This window comes from Lathamus discolor, chromosome Z (genome assembly GCF_037157495.1).
Source record: "Lathamus discolor isolate bLatDis1 chromosome Z, bLatDis1.hap1, whole genome shotgun sequence".
Classification (NCBI taxonomy): Eukaryota; Metazoa; Chordata; class Aves; order Psittaciformes; family Psittacidae; genus Lathamus; species Lathamus discolor.
Window position 1 is genome coordinate 109,880,267 of NC_088909.1, and position 26,110 is coordinate 109,906,376.

Consider the following 26,110-nt stretch of genomic DNA (forward strand, 5'->3'; position numbering starts at 1 on the left):
ATCTTCATTTCTGTTACTTTCCCTGTCTGTCTATCCAATTCCAAACCACAGATATCTGCAGTGAAGGAATCTAAATATCTCTGTTATGCTATTTTTTTATAACTATTTACTACTCTTAGATATAAATGGATTGATTTTTTTCTTTTTTTTTTTTTTTAAACAACTAAAAGGGTTCCAAAACATCACAGAATCACAGAATCGTAGAATAGTAAGGGTTGGAAAGGACCTCAAGATCATCCAGTTCCAACCCCCCTGCCATGGGCAGGGACACCTCACACTAAACCATCCCACCCAAGGCTTCATCCAACATGGCCTTGAACACTGCCAGGGATGGAGCACTCACAACCCCCCTGGGCAACCCATTCCAGTGCCTCACCACCCTAACAGGAAGGAATTTCCTCCTTAGATCCAATCTAAACTTCCCCTGTTCAAGTTTGAACCCATTACCCCTTGTCCTGTCACTACAGTCCCTGATGAAGAGTCCCTCCCCAGCATCCCTATAGGCCCCCTTCAGGTACTGGAAGGCTGCTATGAGGTCTCCACGCAGCCTTCTCTTCTCCAGGCTGAACAGCCCCAACTGGTTAGCCCTTGTAAAATACAAACGGGATGTATTAGGAAACAGAAGGTGCAACATCAGAAATTTCTCAGGTTTTACCAATACCTCATATTTCTATATCTCATATAGAAAAGTAGTGTAAAGAGATTCCAACTCCAATTAAGCATTTAGTACCAAACAGACTAAAAGCTCTGAACACTCTTTCTTCTGCATCCACTTCCTTTATATGGTTGCATGTTTAAAAAAAGGAAATCAGTTATCATAAACCGAGATGTTTATAACATATGGTAACACACTTCTGGTTTTTAAGCACTACATTTTTCAATCAAAACCTGGCTTTAGGAATACTAGAAGTTTGTTTTACTACATTGTTGAAATACATAGCAGCTACAAAAATAAATCCTGCTCTCTAGAGAGCTACTGCATTGGGGTTTTCTTTGTCTATGGAGGTTTGACAAAGATGAACCATGCAGAGCAATCATCTTCTCCTGTAAAGCCCTGAACAACCCATTCATGTGAATGAGGCAGAACGAAAAGTGTCTTAACAACCAAATCATCAAAGATCACAGAATCCCAGACTGGTTTGGTTTAAATGGGGGCTTAAAGCTCATCCAGTTCCAACCCCTGCCCCGGGCAGGGACCCCTTCCACTGGAGCAGCTTGCTCCAAGCCCCTGTGTCCAACCTGGCCTTGAGCACTGCCAGGGATGGGGCAGCCACAGCTTCTCTGGGCACCGTGTGCCAGTGCCTCAGCACCCTCACAGGGAAGAGCTTCTGCCTAAGAGCTCATCTCAGTCTCCCCTTGGGCAGGTTCAAGCCATTCCCCCTGGCCTGTCCCTACAGGCCCTTGTCCCAAGCCCCTCTCCAGGTTCCCTGCAGCCCCTTTAGGCACTGGAGCTGCTCTCAGGTCTCCCCTTCAGGAGCCTTCTCTTCTCCAGGCTGCCCCAGCCCAGCTCTCTCAGCCTGGCTCCAGAGCAGAGTTTTCCAGCCTTAGCAGCATCTCCATGGCCTCCTCTGGCCTCGCTCCAGCAGCTCCACGTCCCTCTTGTGCTGCTGCCCCAGAGCTGGATCAGGGCTGCAGGGGGGGTCTCCCCAGAGCGCAGCAGAGGGGCAGGATCCCCTCCCTGAGCTGCTGCTCACGCTCTGGGGGTGCAGCCCAGCACACGGGGGGGTTCTGGGCTCAAGCACACACTGAAGCTGTGTCATGGGGAGCAAGCAGGGATGCTTGAACATCGGTACTGTTACTTCTTTCATCCAAACACTTCAAAATTTGTCATTAGACTGGACTGAGTACATGTTGGCTAACGATGAGGTTAGAAACAGTATTTGCAGAAAGGACTGTGAGGGCTTTCTCTTAGTAAGATATCACATATTCAATCTACAGCTTATGCTGTATCACACCTCAGGCCCTTCTAAAATCCCAGTACTGTATCAGGCTTCCAGCTTTTCCAAATGCAACACAAGCAGATGCTCAGTAGAAAGATCAGCATACAAAATTATATGGCTTCATTTGGGAGGACATGAAGGGATCCTGAGATAGCGCTCATCCTTTTCTGAAATAAGCACTCACTACTTCTTTAGGTTAATCAAGTTTGCTTTTAAGGACACTTGTTTCAGTGATCTTAACAAAAACATGTCCTTTGAGTACAAAAATGCAAACCAAAAAGGCATTATTTATACGCTTTACTGCAAAATGATGGTAATGCCATAAAAACTAATATATAAACCTGTATAACTATTAAAGGAGGCAAAATAATTAAAAAATACTGTGTTAATGCTTGGCTTTCTTCAAATGTGTAATGATCAAGATAACAGCTTTTTAAAAGACTTCTGTAGACATCTGTATTGCTAATGTCAGAAATTCTTCTCACTTCTTTCAAGTTTTTCTCATGTCTCCTAAATCCGAAGAATGGAAAATTTTCACTCAGATGAGCATAAGATGCTGTTGCCACACTAAGTGTCTTTTGTTTGTCTGGGTTCGTCTGTTTTTCTTTTTAATATAGCAATGTTCTTTAATTTCTTTATTCTTAAAATCTTTAATTCTAAATTCTAATTAATTTGATTCTAAAATAAAATTATTTTCCAAAATATTGAGAATTTCTAAGTGAAATAAGGCTTCACACCATATACATAACATGAAGACCCAACACCAGTCAGACTCTCTGTGGAACTCCTGATGAAAGGAAAACATACTTTTGCAGAACATCCTGATGCTCTTTAATATATTCATTCCCAAATCTTTCAACCACAAACATATTACTAAACACGAAATAATGCAAACACCAATTGCAAGCAGTTCAGTCCTTCATACTAATACAAAGAAGTTTAAACAGACTGACCTTCACCAACGTCTTTATCTTAGGAATTTTGGATAGTAATTTCTGATAAGGAGCATTTTCTCTGAGAAGTTTCAAATTCAGGTCAAGGAAAGAACTGATTATGAATTCAGGCAGAACTGCAGAATTTGGCTATCACTCAATAGAAAAGCTTGCTTTAAATTTGGGTTAGGTTGGTTATTTCAGTCTATTCTGAAATTGCTATTTTTTATGATATAAAAATAGGGGGATTAGGTAGGAGTAATATTCTTTAAAATATAATTCATTAGAAGGAGGGTATGACTAATATTTAGAAAATATATTTATAGGCATTTGGCTCAATACCGTACTGGAGACAAGCATATTCAAGAATAATTGAAGATGTTACTTCTGCTCAGAAGCGATCAACTCAGAGTAATCAAAGAGAAGGCAATTTAGTGCAGAACAAGATGATTCTCCTATTAAATGCAATTTAAATTGCTAGAACCCACATGCAATACACATGCCATTGAACTACTGGATTGCTTTACTATATAGTACTTCATACTACTTTCAGTAAACAACATCCTAAAAAATATATCTTGTATAATCATATTTTAAGTTTATTACAGTAGACAAAAAAATGATCTAAAAATTCACACACACAAGTTTTTTTTTCCACTATTAACAAGGCATGACTAACAAAATAAAAAACCAATCCCATTTAGTTACTTAGAGACGTATAAAAATGGAAGAATATACAGACAAAAAGAACACCAAAGAGACATAGGCAGTGTTTTTGGTTAAAAGTAGGTGGTTTCTGAGTTTTGAATAAACATTTTGACAGAATCAACTCCCTTAGCTCCCCCCACCTCTCACATTTGATAAATACGGACACATCTCAAGTGGGAGCCTTGATTTAATCTGGTAAAATTTTTCCATTCTTCTCATTCTGAATATAGAATTTTCCGTTTTGTATTCAGTTCTACAGCTAAACAAGTAATATGCATTTTGTATGTTCACATAAGTTACCACTAAGCAGTGTTTTTACAGACTACCAGCTACATAATGTTAATCGTACTAACTCTATTATGGCAGACCAGTTTATTTGGAAGTGGGTTTAATTTCATTTCTGCATCATTACTAGAGTCATCAGATCATCGCAGGGAAGACTTCCTATTTCTTCAGGATAGCACGCATTTATAGCAAAATGTTTATGTCTGTTGGCAGAGTTCTGCATTAAACCAGATAATCAGAAAAGATCAGATAGAGCTGCAGCATACCTAATGTAGCATTAGATACAGAATCATAGAACGTATTCTAGGACTCCAAACATCACAACATTTATTTATAGTTCAAATATTGTTCACATTGATAGTGAACAAAATGCTTGTTTGCTACATGTCATATAGACAAAAAGAATTAACTTTTTTGCATAGGATCCTTCATAAAAAATACGTCTGTATCACAAGATCCCACAACCTCAACTGAAATATCAAACTATTACATGAAAGAACCCCAGCAGTGCCATGAAAGGGACGGAAGATTTATATTACTATGTACTGGTAGACAAATATATTGGATAAAAAATTTTAATCTACAGCTGTTAATATTACAGATTTCTAGAATATTAATTTTGCTTTAGTTGTTTAGCAAGGCCAAAACTAAACTGAATATAGAGGTGACATCAGTTTTTTGAATATATGATACTATCATCTTTCCTCCATTGTAATGTAAAATTTATAGATTTTAGATTGGTTTCATTATGTTTAAAAGACAGGTTCACACCTTATTTTACCTATTCTTTAGCAACTCCAAATTTCTAAGATAAGTACAGAGCCCTTACTTAAAAAGACAATTTTATTCTAGGGACTAAATGAAACAGAGGAACCTCTTAACATCTACCCATGTATAGGAGGGTGATTAGGTTGATTCTCTGTTGGAGAAACTAAAATGAAGAACTATTTACGAAGTACTTGCAGCTTTGAACATAATCAACTGCAATAACAAGATACAAGTTACAAAAAGAAAAAAAATTCTTTTTGTTGAAACCACTTTTGTAATACTGCTTTTTAATAACCCTCATAATGGCCGAATTAGAAGGACCCCAACCGAAGTCATTCATCCCACATAAAACAAACATTGCTTTTTCTTCTTAGCTTTGTTTTACAAGCTACATTATTTCCAGATGACGCTTGAGGGGCCTAGGAGTTTCAAGAATTAGATGCTTAAATAGGCAGCTGCTTTCTATTTACCATATAAATCAAGGATAAATCAAAGAAGAACCTAAATATTGGACTTCATTTAGCCCATTATGCAGCACAAACTGAGAGGGAAAAGAAAAAAGGAAATATAGAAATCTCATTACTCAAATGCAAAGTTTTATTTTCGTTATTAAGATGAGAGAAAAGTTCACTGACACTCGCAGAATTCCAAGCCTCCATGTAACACACCAGCCCCACACAGCAGGTAGATTTAACTGGATTGGTAAGGAGCCAGGAAAAGAGTCAGCTGAGATAGGGAACTCTCACAGTACCACCAGGCTTTGCTACTGCAGACTTTATAAATATACATAAACACACACACATATACACAGACACAGTTCACTGCATTCATAATCTTTACATTTCTCCCTTTGAGTCGCCAACATGTATTTATTTTTATACCTTAACTAACAGGGAAACAACAGATTTTAAAGGATAGCTCTTCATATATTCTCAGGAGCACATATGCAACACAAGAAGTCCAACACTGTATTATGTTGTTTTAATCACCAACAATATTCCTCCACTATCAAAGTGCTTTTTAAGTGACAGTCCTTTATATGAAATAATTGAAGATATTGGCAGTAAGTGGGATTATTTTTAGAATTTTTCCTAATACATTTATGCTTCATCTGGATAGAACAATGCATTTTCTTACAGCCAAAAATTCAGAAGGTAAAAATAAAGTTAAATTGAAGTGAATTACTGTTTTCCTTTGTGGCTAGTGATCATCTTACCTATGCTATTTTCTGTATTATTCCATTAAAGCAACTGGAAGCTGTCGCTAAAACCCCCAGGGATGGCAGAGAGAAGGACTCCCAGGAGACAACACCATGGGGTGCTCAGAAATGTGACCCCTGCGCAGGGTGTTGAGTGATTCTCAGAGTGTGCTCCAAGGAGTTTTCATTTAACTACTAAGCCTTCACACCCACCACCAGTAAACAACAGTTTGGGCCCCCACTGACATAAAATCCCTTGTCCCTGTGTTGCATTAGATGATGTTGAAATAAATTTAGAACCAAATCAAAAGCTGTGTATCCAAATGCAGACTCAACTGATGATGCATGCCAAACTAGTTGAGTCTAGAACTATTCTTACATTTGATATTTATTTTCCTCAACTTTTGCATTAAGAAAAGATTTCTTTCAGAGAATTCTGAACCTCTGACATAAGCTTTCCAAAATACAAAATTTACTCTCTTCTTCTTCATCCCTTCTTTTCCTAGAAATAGTTAAGGGGAATCCTTCGTTACCAGCTATAGTATAATGAGCTCTGAACTGCTCAAAAATCATAATACCATGAAATCCTTAAAAAGCAGCTGTTTGGGTAGTTGGCAGCTCCAACAATAGGTTTGAAATGGTGCTTTCCAAGGCAAGTTAGCATGCCTCCAAGTTACGCTGTTCAGTATCTATGATTTAACAAATTACATTAGGTGCTAACAAAATTAAAAAAAACCCAACAACAAAACAAAACCAAAACCCCACTGATATATTCACTTAAGTAGTTTGTCTTCATTTGAAAGAAGCAAAATTCTTAATACTTCAGTGTAAGTTTTCTGGTTTGTTAAAAGTTTTGGAAAATGTACTTTCATTGAATGCAAGAAAGTAATAAAAAAACTTGATTAGATTTTTCCCATTTCTTCAAGCCTGGAAATACTTGTAGACAAAGACAACTTGCCCCAAGTGTGGTATTTCAAAACAGGTCATTGCTGCTCTGAAAATAATGCTTACTAATAAAGCTTATGAAATATCTAGTATATGGAATAGCATGAGAATGAGGCTAACCAAGGATCCTGCCTCCGAGGTAATGGTTTGATGATGGGGTTTCTTCTCTCTTCCCTGCTAGCTTCTCCATCCTGCTCCTGAATCCCACTCCATTGATAAGAGTTTATCAGGAAAGGATCAGGAAATTGGTCTAGCCCTAACAAATGAAAACAATTTGTTCTTTTCTTTTTTAAAGCCCATAAAACCTCAATAAGAACAATATAAAAACCAACTGGGTTAGTTCCTTATCCTAGTTGACAGCAAGGTATCTGAAGCTTTGTTGGCACACCAAAGACACGATGGTAGTCTGCAGTAGATAAAAAAGACTGTAGGAAACATGGTAAAGGAAAATCCCAGTATATAGTCTTACCACCATCAACCATCACCAGCTTAGGGACTGAATAGTAGGTCAGAAACTTCAGAGTTTTTGAGTAGAAACACTACTACTGCCTGAGACATGCATCTTGTCCACTCTCCATTTGTTGCCCCTGTATGTGCGTGTTACAGCCTGGGTACACTGTGTAACCGCACTCAAAATCACAGCACACCTCTATCGTATAATGTTCACAATGGACAGCACTCAGTTCAAGATCACTGATGCTGCCTTTTCCTTTCCAAATCCCTCCTGGCCCTAAGAAGAACACGCATTATTTACTGTAACTTGTTTTTTGATGTCTAGTACTCACAAATGAGTAGAAAGACCTCAAGACAAGACCTTAAGCAACCTGGAATTTTATGGGTGATTTAACCCTTGTGACTCTTGGTTCACGCAAATTCACTTTTGAACTTCCAGAACACAGTAAGAAAAAAAATTATTTCTAAATTAAAGAGAATTAAAAATCCATGGGAAATACAGTTTTCAAAGACATATTTGATTGGTCTGAATGAAACCTGTGAAGAGAATAGCTTACTCGGCAATCCTCCTCCTGTCTAGACATAAATCTGGGCAGAGCAGGCAATCTTGGAATCTATCCCAGCATGGAGCTAAAGAAAGGGATCAATGGTAGAACGAACTGCAGGACTTCAGACACTTAAATTATCTCAGTTCCTAAATTCTTCACTATTCTTAAGGACAACACAAACATGGGCTTTCAGAAGCAGAATACTCTGAAGCAATGAAATCTGGCCTCAACTTCTATTTAGCCAACTGACTATGCCTCAGATTGAGCCGGAACATCAGGAATTTGGAAAAAAAAAAAAAAAGGCAAAAAGCCACGCGTAAAAGCATATAGTCTTCTTTCAGAATATAGGCCACAAGCTTCAGTGATTTTACTCTCCCCTACAATATTTCCAGCTGTTCTCTTCCTCTCCTTCCCTATGTTATACCAACAAAAAAAGGGCAGAAATTCAGTAAACTATCTAAGTCTCTGGGCTGTATTCCAGAGTGCTGTCTCCATCTCTAAGGGGATAACTTTGTACAGAGAGCATGTTAGGTCTCCCCTTAACTGCAGCTTAGTTCACATCCAGCAAGTTAAAAAGAGGTACAAAACCTAGAAAATATTTTTCAAGGACCAAATTCTTACACATTCTCCAAAATATGCATATACAGATCTTCACATTTTTGTAAATAAATGCATGCACACATAGATACTTATTTATATGTGCTCTTTTACAAATACATGTGCGTATTATCCTGCTTTCTTTCCTCTGAACAGTGGGCATGGTAATTTGTCTGTCTAGGGAAGAAAACATAATAAAATCAATATCCTCCTCCTGACAACTGGCCACATCCAATAGCAGCCCCTGTATACAAGGGGGACCCTCTATAACCCAAACACAAGTTAGGGTTAAGAACTTCAGCTCTCTCCTCTAAGCATCTGAAGATTCTAGACAGTTATTTAACCAAGAGCCCATTATGTTAGTGCAGCTTAGTTTCAAAATACACAGCCCTTAGCATCAATTCCAGCTTATGGAGCCTATTTACCCATAAACCCAGCCGCAAGCACCTACGCCAACCCCCCCTGGGCTGTGAGTCCGCATGCTCTGCAAAATCATCTCATGATGTGATATATGGTGTAATGCATCTCAGGTATCAAAAGACATCACCTCCACACCAAAGCAGCCTCCCTTTGCCCTGGAAGCCAACTGAAGCACCGTAGCTCTCCAGACAGCTCAATAAAGAGCCATGAGACCACAGGAGGAGTTTGAATGAGTAGCTGTGTAACTGCTTAAGCTGGAACCTGGTATGACACCAGGCTTAATCACCTTTGAGAAGTACAGCCTAAGAGGCTTATCAACCACAACATTCAAAAATGCACAAAACATCCAAAATACTTCAGTCCTCACAGCTGTGGAAGTCCTTACACTATGAGCCTCTACTCCTCAAGAAGCAAACCCATGGGAAAGGGACATCAAGTCCTCTCCAAGGTGTCTGAAGTCTTGGGGGCTTTCAGTTGTTCATGTCATGCAGATGGAAGAGTTTTATGCTGCCTGTGTATTACCTTACCAGGCAAACAGAAGGGGGATCTTCTGCTCTTTAACCACAGACTAACTTGAGGGGGTTCTTGCTGCAATGACGCAAGCTCCAAAAACAAAAGGTCAGACAGCAGCTTTTGGGTGAGAAAAGAGAAGCCCCAAAACCACAGGTGCTGTAAGGAGCTTCACATGAATTAGGGCATGGTAAGGAAGCAGGAATACACAGGGAAATCCTGCAATTCACTTGATTTATAAACCCACGAGTCTCTGAATAATAAAGTGCCTCTAGTTTCTACACTACGTGTCAGCAATAACAGTTAAAACGTGCAGGTTAAGAAACCTGGTTAGTTAAATTAGATTGAAGTCATTAAACTATTATACCAAATTATCTTTTTTAGGTATTCTTATACTAAATGTTAGAGCAATATGATATGTAAAATCTTGGGCAGGCATGTCCCGGAACATGTAACAACACTAAAAATAAAATTCTTGTTAGATTTTCCTCCTCAACAGACCTTTTTCTTTTTTTTTTTTTTTTTTTTTTTTTACACACTATTGCAGTAAGAGTTCAAATGAGTACAAACCAAAGATACTTCAGTACTACAAAGATATTATTCAAGTCCTTGGAAGACGTCTGCTTCTTGTACCGAAACTAGAGATTTTCCAACAAGCCATGCAATTAAATTACAAAATTGTTGCCTGTTTGTGGGTATTGGCTCAGCAAACTGACAAGTACTGTGCATATCCATGTATTCAGAACACACTAATCTGCCCCATGACTGCAGTACTCCCCCAAATGCCCACTGGGAATTGTTTTCAATCACTTTCAGGCATTTTAACATACTGCGGATGCCAAAGCCCCATTCTTAAATCTAATGTTTTCAACTGTATGATTTAAATATCCTGAAATCCAAATGGCTTGAAAACTGCAAGCTGACATGGTACAGTAAGTCTCTCAGCTATGAAAAGTTGTGGTTTTGTTTTACCATTTGTAAGTGTAACATTGGGATGACTTTTTTTAAAGACATTTCAGACATGACATCATTCATACAGGTTCCTGTATTTTGATGTCGCTGGTTGCTTAGCTGTCACACATGTTGATAAATCTTTGCAGATTTAGTGATGTACCACTTCTGTTTTGAAGCACCTACTAAAACATTAAGTTTGATACTCACATAATCAGGAAGTGGAGAGTCATTTGAACCAACGGAACCTCTCAAGGACTGCGTGGCTTGTTCCAGCACTTTGTTGTGTTTTTTAGACAACAAAGAAAATAAACTAGAGGGGGAAAAAGAGGAAAAAATAAATAAAATAACTGAAATAGTTAGACTGTCCAGTCAGAAGAAATGTTTTATTATATACACAAGATTTTTAGAATGCAATGCACAACAGTTAAATAATTTATTTATTTATTTAAGACCTGTGCTAAACAACAACAGAATTTGAATTTGAAATATTCTATACAAAAATGATGTGAATAACATCATATGTTCACGGTCAAATTCTTGAAAGTCAAACTGTAACAGAAGGAATGGCATACATGCAATTTTAGTTCGTAACTACTACGTGTTCACTAAAATGCAATTTTTAAGTGCAGCACCTCATGCAATATATCCTTAAGCATCTTGTGTATTATTAATTTCATTAACCTAATTGCTTAGTACAGGAAGAATCCAAATATATGTCAGAAGCTTTGGGTATTTGAAGGCTGACTTTTTGCATTTTACTAGCATGTATTATTTTCAAATTTATTTTAGCTTAAGTCAAGGAATAAGGCATTACTTAGCTTTATAAATAATAAAGCATTACCTTAGCTTTATAAATAATCTCTGAAATCAGGGGCCCACATGCATACAGAGAAAAAACCTTTTTTTCCATGCACTTTGAAAACAAGCATGGCAACAGCACACTGGTATAATCTTGATATATAAGGAGAATGTAAACTTGACTGTAATGGTAGAAGGAGAGATGATATGTAAGATGTAATGAAGCAGTGGACAAAGGCCACCAGCTAGTGTTCAGCAGCTTCAAGTGGTCAGATGCTTCCATAAAGCCACTGAATACCTCAAACATGGGTTTCAACTCACAGATAACTTTCCCCATCTTGGTATAGGTTGTATGTTTTAAGTCTATGTTTGTCTTTTTGGAGCATGACAAGACTCCTGCCAGGCTTTTCCAAGGATGACTGTGTTGGTCCTTAGAGGGTAAGAAGGTTGACTTGACAAGTAAGTACCAACAAAATTCACCAATGTCTGAGCATGCTGCTCTTGAAGTTGGTTACATTTGTTGCTGGATAAAGAGCAGTGGCAACTCCTTGTTCACCAGATTCAGTTACAAAATATTAAAGCCAGTTTAGTAATTTAAAAAAGTGGCAAAATACTACCTCAGTGTTACATTCTTGATAGCCTAATATTTCTTAGAATTAAGGACAGCTTCAGCGCTCGGAGGCACATGCTTGGAAAGTTTTTCTGCCTCAAAAAATGATGGTCAGCATTTGAAGAAATCCTCTTAATTTTATTTTGGTTTATTTAGTTTTTTTTACTTAAAAAAAGATCATTGATATTGCATCCTTCATAGACAGTAGTAGATTCCTTGTAGTACAAGTGCTCGTCCCCTCATTGTTCGTCAAGGGCCCCAGGAAAAGGCTTTTCCAATGCTCCTCACCACCACAAGGAATTAGTTAATACTTCTCAAGACCAAACCTTACCCCTCGAGAGCCAACTCACTAAATTCCACTTCTTCCCAACACATCTTCAGTCAGATATTTCCTGAAGATATAAACAACTTCATTTCAAGGACAACCTCTGCCATGCTTCAAGATATCTGACTAACCCATGCAAGAGGCCTTGAGTAGGTTCAAAGGTTCAGGTAGAGTCTGCCAACATGAGGAACAGCCTAGAGATGTCATGGCCAAATCAACGTCAGTACCATGGCTGCCCAACTCCTGATTGGACCAGGACCCTATCGCTGGGGTGATGATAATTGCAACTGGACTGATACTGCAAGAACATCAGATGAGAAAGCAAGGCCTACGAGGTGGCTACGGGTTTAGAACATTAAGTGTTTTCAGGATAACACAACACATTTGATGTCATGAAAACCAGAATCTTGTTCTTATCTACAGGCTATCCAATACAGCCTTGATAACACGTGTCATTCTGAATGTCAACCTCCCACTCATTCACAGCTGTTGGTCAAAACTAGCAGAACATTCGCTGTCAAAAAGGGAAGATGTATTAGCAGGCTTTCCACCTTTTCCCCTCTGATAATCTGCTATTGCGTTTGTGGTCTGAAATCTCTGTTCAAATCAAAATTTGGATTGGCGAAGTAGTCCTTGGTCTGAAACAGAAGCACCACTTTTCCCATCATTGTTATTCTTGAAGGCTCATATTGCAGAGACACTGTCATCAGCACCATCTAGTGCTGTGGAGACAGAATAATCGGTTAAAACCAACCTGGTGATGCTTAAGGGTGTGTGAACAGTAAGAACAGATTAAATCTGGTGTCTGTCTGCTTCAGAAGATACAAATAATTTCACAAAGAGGAAGAATTTGGAATAAAAGGGATTTCCAACTAGTAGATTCTTCTCCAAAATACATACAGCAGTTTGGCTATAAAGGAAATTTAAATACAAACAGCGGCATGAGATCAGGATTTGGAACAGTACATTTATTCAATATATGTGAAGAGGAAAATGCACATCCACTGGTATTCTGCATGGAACTGGAGTAGCAAAGAGCAAATTTATTTTCTCTGGCAGAAATGTAGAGAACTGGGAAAGAGAAAGAGAAAGGAAAAGGCCTTAAGACTATTTCTTTATATTGTATTTTTGCTCCCTTAAGTATTTTCCTGCTGCCCAGAACACCAACATTCAGGTTAAAAAAACACAATTCTCTTCTTCATGAACTGGCTACCCTTCTCAAATAACCACTCTTTAGAGGAGCATGATGGCAGGGACACGTAGGCAGCGATTTTTCATACTGAGAATAAAACTGTAGAGAACTGCACCAACAGCAAACCCAAAAAGAGCTCCCCAGAAACACTACAACTAAACAGAAAATGTCAATTAAGTGATGAATTTGGAGCTGTGAAGAAAGTAGCGCTGCCTCCTAAAATGCTGTAAAACTTCACCACCAAGCAATTCTCTTCTTACTCTGCCTCTAAAAACCACCTTGATAAATATTAACTTCATTTTTAAAGTATCAGATTTAGTTACAACCCTCAAAAGGCACTTGCATGAAATTTAGCTCATAAATATCTTTCATTATCACTAAATGTTGCCTTTTAAAAGAGATGCTTAATTTTGATGCAGTTACCTCTTCAGTGTCTAAGTTTCTGGGCTTTATTTTGACTTTTAAAGCATGAACAATGTGATTAAAAACAGGCAACAATGTTTTACAACAAGGTTGTGTCCACCCCCTCCAGTGAGGTACAAGAGACAAGTGCTAGTTTGTGCAGAGGTGGAAATTAAGACTTTCTCCCAAATTTCCCTCTCATGTCTTAGCCATGCTTCCATTTTTGCCCCACTAAAAATCAAGTTGAGATCAAATGTAAAGATATAGATAATAAGTGCATGGTCACAGAGGGCAGCCTGCACAGGTTGACAAGAATGTGGATTTTTTGACCAGAATATTTTTCCTCTTTCTTCTATTCTTCTCCATTGACTGTCAGAGAGGCTATGGACCTCCAGAGCCCTTCAATCTCATCCATTATAGACATTCCATAGCAATAACAAGTTCTGATCAGAACAATTTAAAATTCTTGGTACCTCAGCCCAGCTCTCACCCACAGAAGTACTTATGGATCAGTGTTTAGCAAGGAAAATAACAGGCTGGAACAAAGTCAAGATGAAGTTTACAGCTGGCATCCATTACACATCATCAGATCACACCACGGATGAGCTCAACCAACACGGAAGACTCAAGGCTGAACAACAGTCTCAAGGTCTTGTGTTTCCGATTTTTAGGAATAAGCACTAGTTTCTTAACTCCCTCTACACAGATGAAGTTTTTAATTTAACACAAGGCTGAACTTCGATCAATAAGAAAATGATTACAGACTAAACAGTAATGGTTGCTTAAATACAAGTGATTTGATTATGTGTTATTTGCACACACAATAAAATTCAAACCAGTAATATATGAACATAATGCTTTCAAAGTCAATTCCAGAAAGCCTGTAGATCAGGGGACAAAAAGAAAAAAAAAAAAAAAGAGACGAAGAAAAAAGCCAATAAGGGGAACTCATTTAACAACTTAATTTCTTCTTGATCCTCCAAAAATCACAAGCCAAGAATCGTCAACAACACTAAAAAGGGTTCTGTAAGTTCTGCAGAAAGTCTGATTTACAGCAGACTGAAACAGCTCATTAAGTAGACTTCTCACATAAAAAAAAAATTTATAGAATGGAACTTTTGTAACTAAAAATTAGAAAAAAAGGGAATTAAAATAAGAAGTAAATCTGAAGTTGGAATCTGCAATAAACTAGACCTTTCTAAAAGCTTTGGACCATGAGAAAGTAAGGTACTAGTGCACTTTAAGAAATTAAATAGGATGCCCCATGATAACGACATGCCAGTTAAACATGAGCATAACATCGGAACAGTGATCGTGAGACTCATTCAAGGGACAGTATCACTGGCATAGATAACAGACCTTGTCAAGCACAATCAGCACAAATTCAACGAAACCAGAAATAAAATAAAGCATGACAGCAACCCTGTTGTGATGGGCTTCTAACCGCCATTTATATGACCTGCATCCTGTGTGCAGATTTCACAAAGATGGCTTGAAAACACAAATGCTCAGAAAAGAATTGGGTTAGTAATTATTAAACCAGAAAAAAAAACCTCTCTATGATATGCTCAAGAAATTATTTAATGGATTTGAGAAAAGATGAATGGATGATTTGACCAAAATATGAAAATAGGCACATGGAGAGAAGTATCTTTATAGAGAACCCTTCAAGCTACTGGAAGAAGAAAGAGTTACTGAAACTGAAACTAAAGCACTGGTTCCGTGGGCACAGCTCTCTTATAGAGGTGGTTGAAACCAGGCTTGAGGTGCAAAAAAATTCCTGTTTACACTGTCATAGCAATGGCACAGAGGAGACAAAAATCTGTGAGGAAAGAAAAGAATCTCAATACCAAGTGTATGAGTTGAGTTTAGGCTGATGCTATGACACAAAGAAAGAGATGGAAGCCTGAAAGAAAGGGGCACTGTCAGAGACAAACTGAGCACCTTAGCAGAGGAAGGTCAGGTAAAGGAAGGTCCGATAAGGATCAGACTCCTCCGAAACCCAATCACTAGTGAGCTTCCCAAGGAGGAAAATTTTCCATTACCTAGGTATTTAGAAACATAATTTATTTGAAGCCTGGAAATTCGGATGTTCTGAATTTTTTATCCTCACTGTCCTTGTTCAGAAGCATACCACAAACAAACTGAACAGCACACAAACACAAAACACTATCTGGTGATGGAAAAAAACAGTTCCACGGATCAAAAAATTTGATGATGAATGTTCTCAGACAATTCTGCAATACTCCGTGCTGTTCTTTCTCTCTGCTCTCATATACATGCCAAATGTACTATTGTTCTCAATTTTAAAGAATTAAATGTAAGCCCTAAACACCGAAACCACGTTATGCAAATACTCCTTAAACAATAGGGTTTTACAATGCCTGCATGAATGCCACATCATATTAGAAAAAACTCCTTTATATAGCAAGGTCTAAAAATATCTTAGTTTTGAAAGCTGACATACAAAAGTTGAAACCATACCTTAATTCCTGTACATGTAAGGAATGCTTCTTGGTTTTGACCTATTTTTTAAGGTATTACAGCAAAAAAGAGAGCACTATGGCACGAGAACTCTACACATGCACTGGATAAGATGTCTGCACTGACATTTATTTCCAAGCAGAGGACCTGAATCAAACAAGAAGCCACATCAAAACAAATGCACTATGATGTTTCATGTGAAATATAATGTGTTGTACTGTGGTCCTAGATGGGGTGACTGGCTGCAAGCAAGTGCAGTAGGGGCAGTTGAGCAGCTTTTCCGTGGGTGACGGAGAAGTGCTCTGTAAGCACTTAAGGAACCAGGCCCAGGGAGAAATCCATTTAGCATGAATAAATGCAGAAAAATCATTAGAGTCCCCAAATGCCCATGTCTACTGAAGAGCCCCTGAGGCATTTTGTGTTTGAATTATCCAAGCTGTAATAGTACATAAATAGAAATAACAAGAGACAATAGCCATGGAGAATTCCCAAGGGATATGTGGGGCAGTTTGCTCCATGGGACACTGTTCTTACTTATTTAAGCCCAACTTTAATGCCTGGGAGACATGTGGGATTCCATGAGTGAGAAGCTAATCAATTAAGATATCAAAATGCTTAACAGGTAAACCCCCTGAAACGTACTTTATACCTATCTAATCTTGTAAAGTGAAGTGTGACTAGCTTCTGCTGAACAAAGCTTTGCTATATTTACTACTAGGTCCTTCTGGCTTGTGGAGATGATGTGAAACCAAGAGACTTACAGTGCTGAGTCTTCACAAAGGTCATGTATGAAAAGAAAATGTTTTGTATGGGCATCACTGACGGACTTATTCACCAAAAGTGTATCTAAAGGATCAGGAAATGAAAAGAGCCTCTCCCAGGTAGTAAAAGGTCCACATGATTCTGGTATTGCCATGTTCTGACTCTGCTGGTTGGTGATCAGACTTCTGACTTTTATTGTCTACAACTTTGCCTTCTCAGCCGCATGAGTTTGTGTCCCCTTGGAAACAGGCTGTGTGCCTCAGCTGCTTGCTATTTCAGGGCAAATCCCAAAGCATCACAAATTATTTTAACCCAACCTCGGTAAACAAAGGATTGCTATCCCATCCTCCTGTTAAACAGCAAGTGTTAAACACCATTCTTTTAATTCCACAGTCCTAAACTTGAACACAATAAATTAAGTACTTCAAGAAAGCTTTACTTCAAGACAAAAGCTTCTCATTAATATTAATGAGCATCCTTTTATCTGCCACTGCTTACATATGAACAGGTATCTATAATTCATGTGCTACAAAGACATTCCAAACTGTCTCCTAAAGGAATTTGCTTATTAGTAAGTAGAAAAACACGCAGTCACTAAACACGCGTGGCAAAAGTATATACGCAAATTCAGAAGCAACCTAGAACAATTAATGGAGGCTTTGCATTGATAAACAGGATTTTCTGCTAAAATATAATCAAAAAGAAACTAGAATAACAAATGGAAATAAGAAATTTGATGTGGTGAGCCAGAAATAAATATTTATAAAAGTAAGCTGAGAGTTTAATTTGCAGAAAGAAATGTATTTTTCAACTGAAGGCATAAATTGTTAGGCAGCTCATGGCCACTTTCCAACAAATGTTGGGAAATCGATGCTCCTATTGCTAGAGAAGTAAAAAACCAGAAAGCAGTAAAATCCCTCCCCAGTATAAGATAATTTCATTCCTTTTTTATGGCATGCCAAATGTGCTTGTGATTCCACTTAAAAGACAAAGGCAGGCAAAGACGAGGAGCAACACTTAGAAACAACATCTTCCTAACTCCATGTTGTATTAAAGTATAAACTCAATAACCAGCCTGTATTAAAGTATGAACTCAATAACTAGCCTGCAATCTACCACAGGCTGAAACCTCCCATGCAAATCCTATAGGAGATGCTTATTTTGATTGGACATTTGTTCTATTTTTCTGTAACAGAGAGTAGCAAGTGCTAAAGTAAAGTCAGGAAGGCTGAAAGCTATGGTGGGGTTTGGGGGGGAAGAGATACATGTAGTCCAGTAAAAACAGAATACATACTTGTAAAGCCCAGGCTAATTTAAAGGTTTACTCTGAGCTAAATAATCCTGAATCTCCTTTAGTTGTCTGAAGGAAGGAACATAATTCCTTTCCATGTTCTCTGTGTTTGTATTGTTAATATTTACAAGAATACTGAATGGGCACAGTCCACAATAATTCCATTTCATCCACTTGCTCTTAATTCAACAGGGTAAGTGTTTCATAGCTGCTGGGAGAAGACATTTGTCTTGAATTAGGACAAAACTCTGTGGGTGAGAATCAGAGGAAATTGCTGGAGAAAGCAGCCTGAGCAAAACTCCTACCCAAAAACCCAAAGACGGACTCTGAACAATGAAATGACAAGAAAATTAAAAAGATATCACTACCATGCAACCAAAGGTCCAACTTTTAATCCTTTAAACAGCTTCCATTTAGCATGGCTTTGCTCAAACACACTGGGTGTGCATGTACATAGGTATTTATACAATTTTGGGTCACTGCTACACTTACAAAGAAAACTGCTGTGTCCCTCCGTTCTCATTCTGACAATGAATGAATGTGGGATCCATGTTAAGAGTTAATGCACTCATTCCATATGCAGAAGATCACAGGGTGTGTGCACGGCTAACAGCCCTCTTTAGGCTAAGACTAGGGCAAAACCTGAGTCTTGAACTGCACTTCTGTCACCAAGAGTCTTCACCTCTGGCATCGCATGTCACCCTAACCCTGTCATTATAGCAACCCCGGTCAGTGCTTTTCAATGCCCCATCACGGTTAAAATGAATAGTTCCTTGCATTCTCCTTAGAACCTTGGAAATAATATCATGGCTTTGACCTAACTTCATAAAACTGAGCTTCAATATTGAAGCAGTAGAACAAGAAATGAGCTGCCATGAGGACACACTATCATGCTGTTTTGCCTTATGCCTTCATTTCCTTCCCCACTGCTTTTCTTCAAAGCACAGCCCTAAATGTATCTGCCATTCTTGCTCCAAAGGAATGAGTTTTATCGTTTTCCTCAAGGCCAGGTTGGACACAGGGGCTTGGAGCAAGCTGCTCTAGTGGAAGGTGTCCCTGCCCATGGCAGGGTGCAGGAACTGGATGAGTTTAAAGGTCCCTTCCAACACAAACCATCCTGTGATTTTTTGATTCTATGACCAACATTCTCTTTGGTAAGGTCCTTCCTGATCTTAGGGGTGTCCTACTCACTCCACGGTGATCCTCTGCTAATGGTCATGGAAAGCTTCCATGCACCTCTTGCTAATCGCTATAGCTAAATTACCCTATTGGCATAAAACCTCTGAAATTTTAACACACTAGAAATGGTTTTGGAGGAAATAAAGAAAATCAGAGGGACCTGTCAGGACTCCACAGTAAAGCTGTTGCTAAGGACTTTACATAATACGATCAGAAATTCAAACCAGACATAGGCATCAACATTGTCCCATATATAATCTTGGTTGCAAGGACTGCCTCCTGCATAACAATGAGGTCATTTCGATGAGAAACTTGAGCCAGCTTCAGTGTGCGCTCGCAGCCCAGAAGGAGCATGACCAGGAGGTCGAAGGAGGTGATCCTGCCCCTCTGCTCTGCTCTTGTGAGACCTCACCTGGAGCATTGTGTGCAGTTCTGGTGTCCTCAACATAAAAAGGACACGGAGCTGTTGGAGCAAGCCCAGAGGAGGCCACGAGGATGATCAGGGGACTGGAGCACCTCCCGTATGAAGACAGGCTGAGGAAGTTGGGGCTGTTCAGCCTGGAGAAGAGAAGGCTGCATGGAGACCTCATAGCAGCCTTCCAGTATCTGAAGAAAATTGTGAATGCTAATGCATTTGTATCTGGAGATAACTTCCATAACTGCTTACAGTTGGTAGTAATTTTTTTCGAATTCAAATACATATATACTTTCTTTACTATGTGAATCTCTGAGAAACTGTTACGAGTACCACGGGATCTAAAAAAAAATCAGTAATTAAGGAAATGAGTATTTTTTGTCTTCCGGACAGAGTTTAAATGGCATTAGCTCAGTGTGCCCTGAGGCCACACAGGGAATAAAGACAATGTAGAAAAACAAAGTAGTGAATAATACTACATTCACAACAAAAACACAATGCATAGTCATAATATGCAAAAAAATGCCTAACTATAGATTTTGGTTTTGCTCTGAAATGAAGATACTGAATTAAAACTTCACAGATAAACTTAATCTATTATTCCCTAAACTTCAAGTGAAATTTTGATTAAGGCATTATTTTTTTTTTTTATTGCAGTGGTAAACCACAATATGTCAATTGTATCATTCAGAAGAGTACCTCCATCCATGCTGTATTAATGATTTTGGCTCAAAAAAATCTAGTTTTAACTTTCAGGCATGCAAAATAGTTAATAGTTTTGAGATGCACTCCTAAAGTGCCAAAGTCAGATCAGCAGCTTGCTCATTCACCTACAACTTCACCAGGCAGTAATTCAGAAGGATGTTCCTTCTTGAGACACAAACTGCAATTCCAAAGGCACATGTATTCAAACCAAAAAATACAGCATTTCAAATTTTCAGATTTTACTTATGCATTCCTTTCTCAATAAATCATGTTGGACATGAAATACATTGATAGGAAAATACATTGAAAGGAATGGAGGAGAGAGCTTTCTATTAAAAGTGTATGGTACTTTACCATGAACTCAAAATTCATACTACAATATCTGGTCTAACATACATGTATGCACATGTGTACAGATACACACAACTTCCTCCAAAAGAATTATTTGTTGGAAATACTACTTCTGGCTGCAAATAGCGCTGATATGCAGGCATACAAATTTTGAAAGTGACTGAAATGCTTAAAAATTTTTAGAGGTTCATCAAGGTGCTACTACACGAAAAAAAGGGAAAAAAAAAAAAGAAGAAAAATGCCAGATAATGTCAAATAATGTAATATATAAATATTTTTCGACACCGAGACCAAGATTAAGTTTAATCTCTATTACTAAACCTTTCCTGTAAAAGCATAACAGCAATGTACTTTAAAAATAAATACCACAAGCAAAAATTGTCGACATCCTTCACCATAATGTCAACATCAATCCCCTTTGTTGAATTTCTGTGGATTCATGTACCTAGATACAGACCTGCGAAATGTAGGCAGTCATAAATAAACCTCTTCCCAAAGGAAAATTCGCGTCAAAATAGATAGGAAATAAAAAAATAGGTCTTTTCATCCTGAAAAATATCTGCGTCACTGAAAGAAACATTTATCAAGAGCACTATTTCTTTTCTTTTTTTTTTTTTTTTTTTGTTAGGGATGTTAATATCCAGTCAGAATCTAACAGCAGCGGATGCTGAACAAAACAAGGGATAATGCAGCATTTCATAAGAGTTCAATTCACTATGGAAAAAGCTACAGTTAATCATCCACATGGAGGTTAATTTGGCTTTAGGAAGCCCTAGCTTGCCCTTGCCCAGTTCAGTACAAATGCTGTGCCAATGTCCTGGGAAGCCAGCCCACAGCATTTTCTCAATTCCTGTTATTCAACATTTTTCTTTATTTTCCTTATTTCTCTTTTCTTAGTAGCTAGAGCCTTTGCACAGAATCCATGCCCTTCCTTACATATGTGCTAGAAATAACACCAGGGTCTTTCATCTGCTTCATTTTATGTGTAAATTCATTACAAACAGTAAAGCTGACCTTCCTAACACTGCACCCTAAACTTGAAGTTCAGTGATTTTCTCCCCCTTGTTCTACAGCTCTTTAAAAACACCTGTAAAACAACCTATGCAAACGTAGAGCAAGGACCTGTAATGCTTACAGACACAACTCCCGAGTACGTATCAAGAACACACCATTGTCTTCCTCATCTACAGAACATTTTTAGAAATACACTGGAGACAGTTTGAAACACTCTACACTACTCATCATTGTAGGAAGAAGATGACAGATTCAGAACAGATCATCTGGAAGCCTTTAAGGAAGGAAAAATGTTTGGAGTACTGAATTCGCGCAGCTTTTGTCTCCATCACCAGTACCGCTCTCCCAAACGACAAACACGTGCGATCAAAATCACCACGGCTTACAGCAGGAAAAGCCTTGTCAGCATCCTGAAGGAGCTCTGTCTTTGACCAGCCCTTCATCTTTTATAAAAATACTTTCCATATTTAGCAAAACATCACGTCTGACCCATGTATCATTACCCAACCTCGACAGAGCTAAAACATAATCACATTTCTTCCCTGTAGTCTGCCTGTCAGGGTTGTTAATTTTTGTTTTTCGGTCAAAAAGGTGTTGCTACAGACATTGTGGCTAAGATTTGGAAACATTACATGAGCATGAAGAGCCCTTAGGTAAGAGAAAGCAGATTTGAAGTAGCAGTTCAAAGTTACTGTTTGTTACATTTTCAGTAAGAAAAAGGCTATTTCCCACATACACTGTCATCCTAAATTACCTTATTCACCACTGAATTTGTCATTCTTACAGAGAGGTTATTTTATTGCCTTCACACAAACACACTCAAGTCCCGGGATTGGTGGGAAAGCTGATAGAGATTTGATTTAATGATTCATTTCAGCATTCTTGCAGTTGTGCAATATTTTTCCATCTTAAAAACCAACATGATATATATTTTTTTTAAGTCCCAGTCCCTCAAGATGCACAGTAATTAAATTTAGATTGTCTTCAATTTATTCGAAAATTAACCTCATTCCCATAGAGAAAAGAGGTTGTGCTTTGCACTTTACCTCCCACTCAGTTTTATACATCTTATTCCCCTGTGTAATACTTTCTGCCTCTATCAGTTCAAAAATCCTCCCAAATTCCTAAAAAAGAGAAAAAAACCCCACCCTCCCCGAAATGTGTTTTTAAAAAAGCAAATTTCTGTGATGTTCCAGGTCATTCTGTTTTTCCCAAAACAAAGGAAACAGTTCCAAGAACTCAATTAGTATGATGATAGAGCAAACACCAACAAATTTCTATCCTATACTGTTCAAAAAGCAAGTATAACCCTCATTGCTTGGCATGCTGATTCCCCTCCACCTTGAGAAGCAGAAGACAAAGCCAGAGCATGGGAACAAATACTAGTTGTATTTCAACGGGATATTATGAAGAGACACAACATGGGTTTCTATGCACGTTGTGTCATACAAGTATCTTCCTGAACTGAAATTTATCCAGCTGACGAGCAAAGGTGTGCAAAGATGAGTTTTCACAACCCTACTGATGTAATCTGGATTAATCTGATACCAAAACTATTCCGGATACTAAAACAATTTGTAAAAGTGGTCAACTATACAAACAATATACAGGTGCTTAAATGAAAAATCAAGATAATTGTAGTATTTCCAAATTAAGCAAAGTTGTGACAAACTGATGAAGTCAAGGCTTGATAAGTGGACAGAAATCTGGCTGAATGGATGGCCTTTGAGAGTGAGCAGCATGAAGTCCAGCTGGAGGCCAGTCATGAGTGGTGTATCCCATGTATGGATTCTGGGGTCAGTGCTCTTTCACATCTTCATTAATCAAAGAACATTATAGTGGTTTGTGTTGAAGGGACCTTAAAGCTCCTCCAGCCCCAACCCCTGCCATGGGCAGGGACCCCTTCCACTGGAGCAGCTTGCTCCAAGCCCCTGTGTCCAACCTGGCCTTGAGCACTGCCAGGGATGGGGCAGCCACAGCTTCTCTGGGCACCCTGTGCCAGCGCCTCAGCACCCTCACAGGGAAGAGCTTCTGCCTAAGAGCTCATCTCAATACATCTGTTGACCTGGCTGCTGGTGCATAGTTCATCCTTGCCAAGACTGCAGGTAATTTGACTGGGAAAAGATGCACCACAAGGTTGTGCTGCTGTTGAGAGGAACCTGGGCAGGCTGGAGAAACAGCCAACAGCGAGCTCATGAAGCTGAGCAAAGGACAAGATCGGATCCTGCATGTTGACCAGCTAGAAAGCAGCCTTGCAGTAAAGGACCTAAGAGTCCTGGTGGACACCAAGTTGAACGTACACCAGCAGTGCACCCTCATGGCGATGAAAGTCAACGGCACCATGGGCTGCATTAGGCAGAACATTGCCAGCTCATCAAGGGAGGTGACACTTCCTCTCTGCTCAGCACTGGGAAGCCTTATCTGGAGCACTGGGCTCTACAGCAGTGCGGACATGCACATACTGGAGTGGGTCCAGCAAACAGCCAGAAAGATGATTAAGTGATTGGAGTGTGTGACCTAGGACTGATTAGCCTAGGGAAGAAAAGGCTCAAGGGGATTGCAGTGGATACAAATATCTGATGGGAAGGTGTAAAGATGACGAAGCCAGACTCAGCGGTGCCCCAAGAAAGGACAAGAGGAAATGGACACAAACTGAAATACAGGAAATTGCATTTAAACATAAGGAAAAAAAAAAAAAAAAGAACAAACAAGATACCCAGACAGTTTGTGGAGTCACCGTCCTTGAAGATATAACAAATGGACACAGCCTTGGGCAACTGGCTCTAGGTGACAGCGTGTTGGGCAGGGGCATGGTCATGACAATCTCCTCCCAACCAATTTGGTGACTCTTTAAAATGACCATGAGCACAGTTGAGACAACGAAATTCAGGCAATGCTGCTTGCTGGAAACAAACACCACGTCAATACAGAAGCCAAGCAAAACCACAGCTGCACTACAAAACACTTTGGGAAATACAGAAAATTTATTCTGGGGTAAAATCCTGCAGCAGCAAAGGGACTGCTTGGTGATTAACTGGAAGAATTCAGCACCAGAAAGATCCAATTTTATTTATATATAATTCCGAGTTTTTAATTTCTGCTGGGTGAATGCTGCAGAGAAAGCAAGGAATTGCACCTTTTTGCACTGTGGAGGAAAGCAAAATATCTATATTGAATTGTCCTAAAACTATTCTGTAAAACTGAGGAGCAATCACAGCAGTGCTCATAATAAAACTCCAAATCAAGAAAGTATAACTCTTTGTCGGACCATGCTCTACCAAATGCATAACAAGAACTTCTGTGGCATCTAACAGCCAGTAGGGTTGATATTCACCTTCAGTAGAGTAGACGTTCCTGTGAGGCTCACTTCTCAGTAGACCACTAATGTGGACTGCACTTCAATCTACGCAAGCTTACATATAAAAGCTGATTTTTCACCAACTGGAAGTAAAAAAAACTATCCAACTATTGAGGACAAGCAATTTCCCTTGGAGGCACCTTCTTATCCCACCTACAAAATTCTATTTTCCTCTTTCATAAAATATTCTGATAACTATTAAGTAACACAGATGAGATACAATGCTGCACTTAACACACCTAGAAGTATCTAAAGTGGTCAAGTATGTGAGGCAGGAACACTAAATGGAAACTTGAAAATCTCCTTCCATTACTGTACACGTATTGAACTAGTTTTCAACTAGGCTGACGCCCCATAAAGCTTTTCCAGCATTCAGAAGAAAAGCCAACTGCTAATCACTGTCCTGGAGGTTACACTGGGGCTGCAGGATTAGTCATCTTTGGAAACCAGTTGTGGTTGTTCTTATTTTCCTCTCCCACTGCTTTTTCTGATCTGTGGCTGGTGCAGTGGGAGCATTCTCATCAATGTTTTCTCACAAGTTCAGCTTACAAACACGAAAGAACAAAAACACTTAAGAATAGCTCACAGCTCTCAACCCCTACATCCTGCTGTAGAGTGGGGATCCAAACCCTCCTTACACAACTTAAATTAATCCTTTGGAGGATTAGAATAAAAAGCTGACTAATTCCCCTCCTCCACTTCTCCCCCCACTCCCCTCTGCATTTCTTGGCCAACTAGGCTGTGGTGAGGAATGGCAATACCAAAATGGGAGGAGAAATGACAGTTACTGTAGTTGGATGCCCTGGCAGTGCTCAAGGCCAGGTTGGACGGGGCTTGGAGCAACCTGCTCTAGTGGAAGGTGTCCCTGCCCATGGCAGGGGGTTGGAACTGGATTAGCTTTAAGTTCCTTTCCAACCAAAACTATTCCATGATTCCATGATAAACAGTCCTTACTAACTCTGCAGA

General features: G+C 39.0%; 1 protein-coding gene across 7 annotated transcripts in view; it reads right to left on the reverse strand.

The window, feature by feature from the left end:
• The window catches only part of DYM (dymeclin), a 232,299-nt gene that overhangs the window by 59,627 nt on the left and 146,562 nt on the right, over positions 1–26,110 (reverse strand). For all 7 annotated transcript variants that reach the window (XM_065662611.1, XM_065662607.1, XM_065662609.1 and 4 more), the window contains one exon: positions 10,466–10,568. In XM_065662611.1, the coding sequence (XP_065518683.1) occupies positions 10,466–10,568 (103 nt within the window). The remainder of the gene's footprint in view (positions 1–10,465; positions 10,569–26,110) is intronic.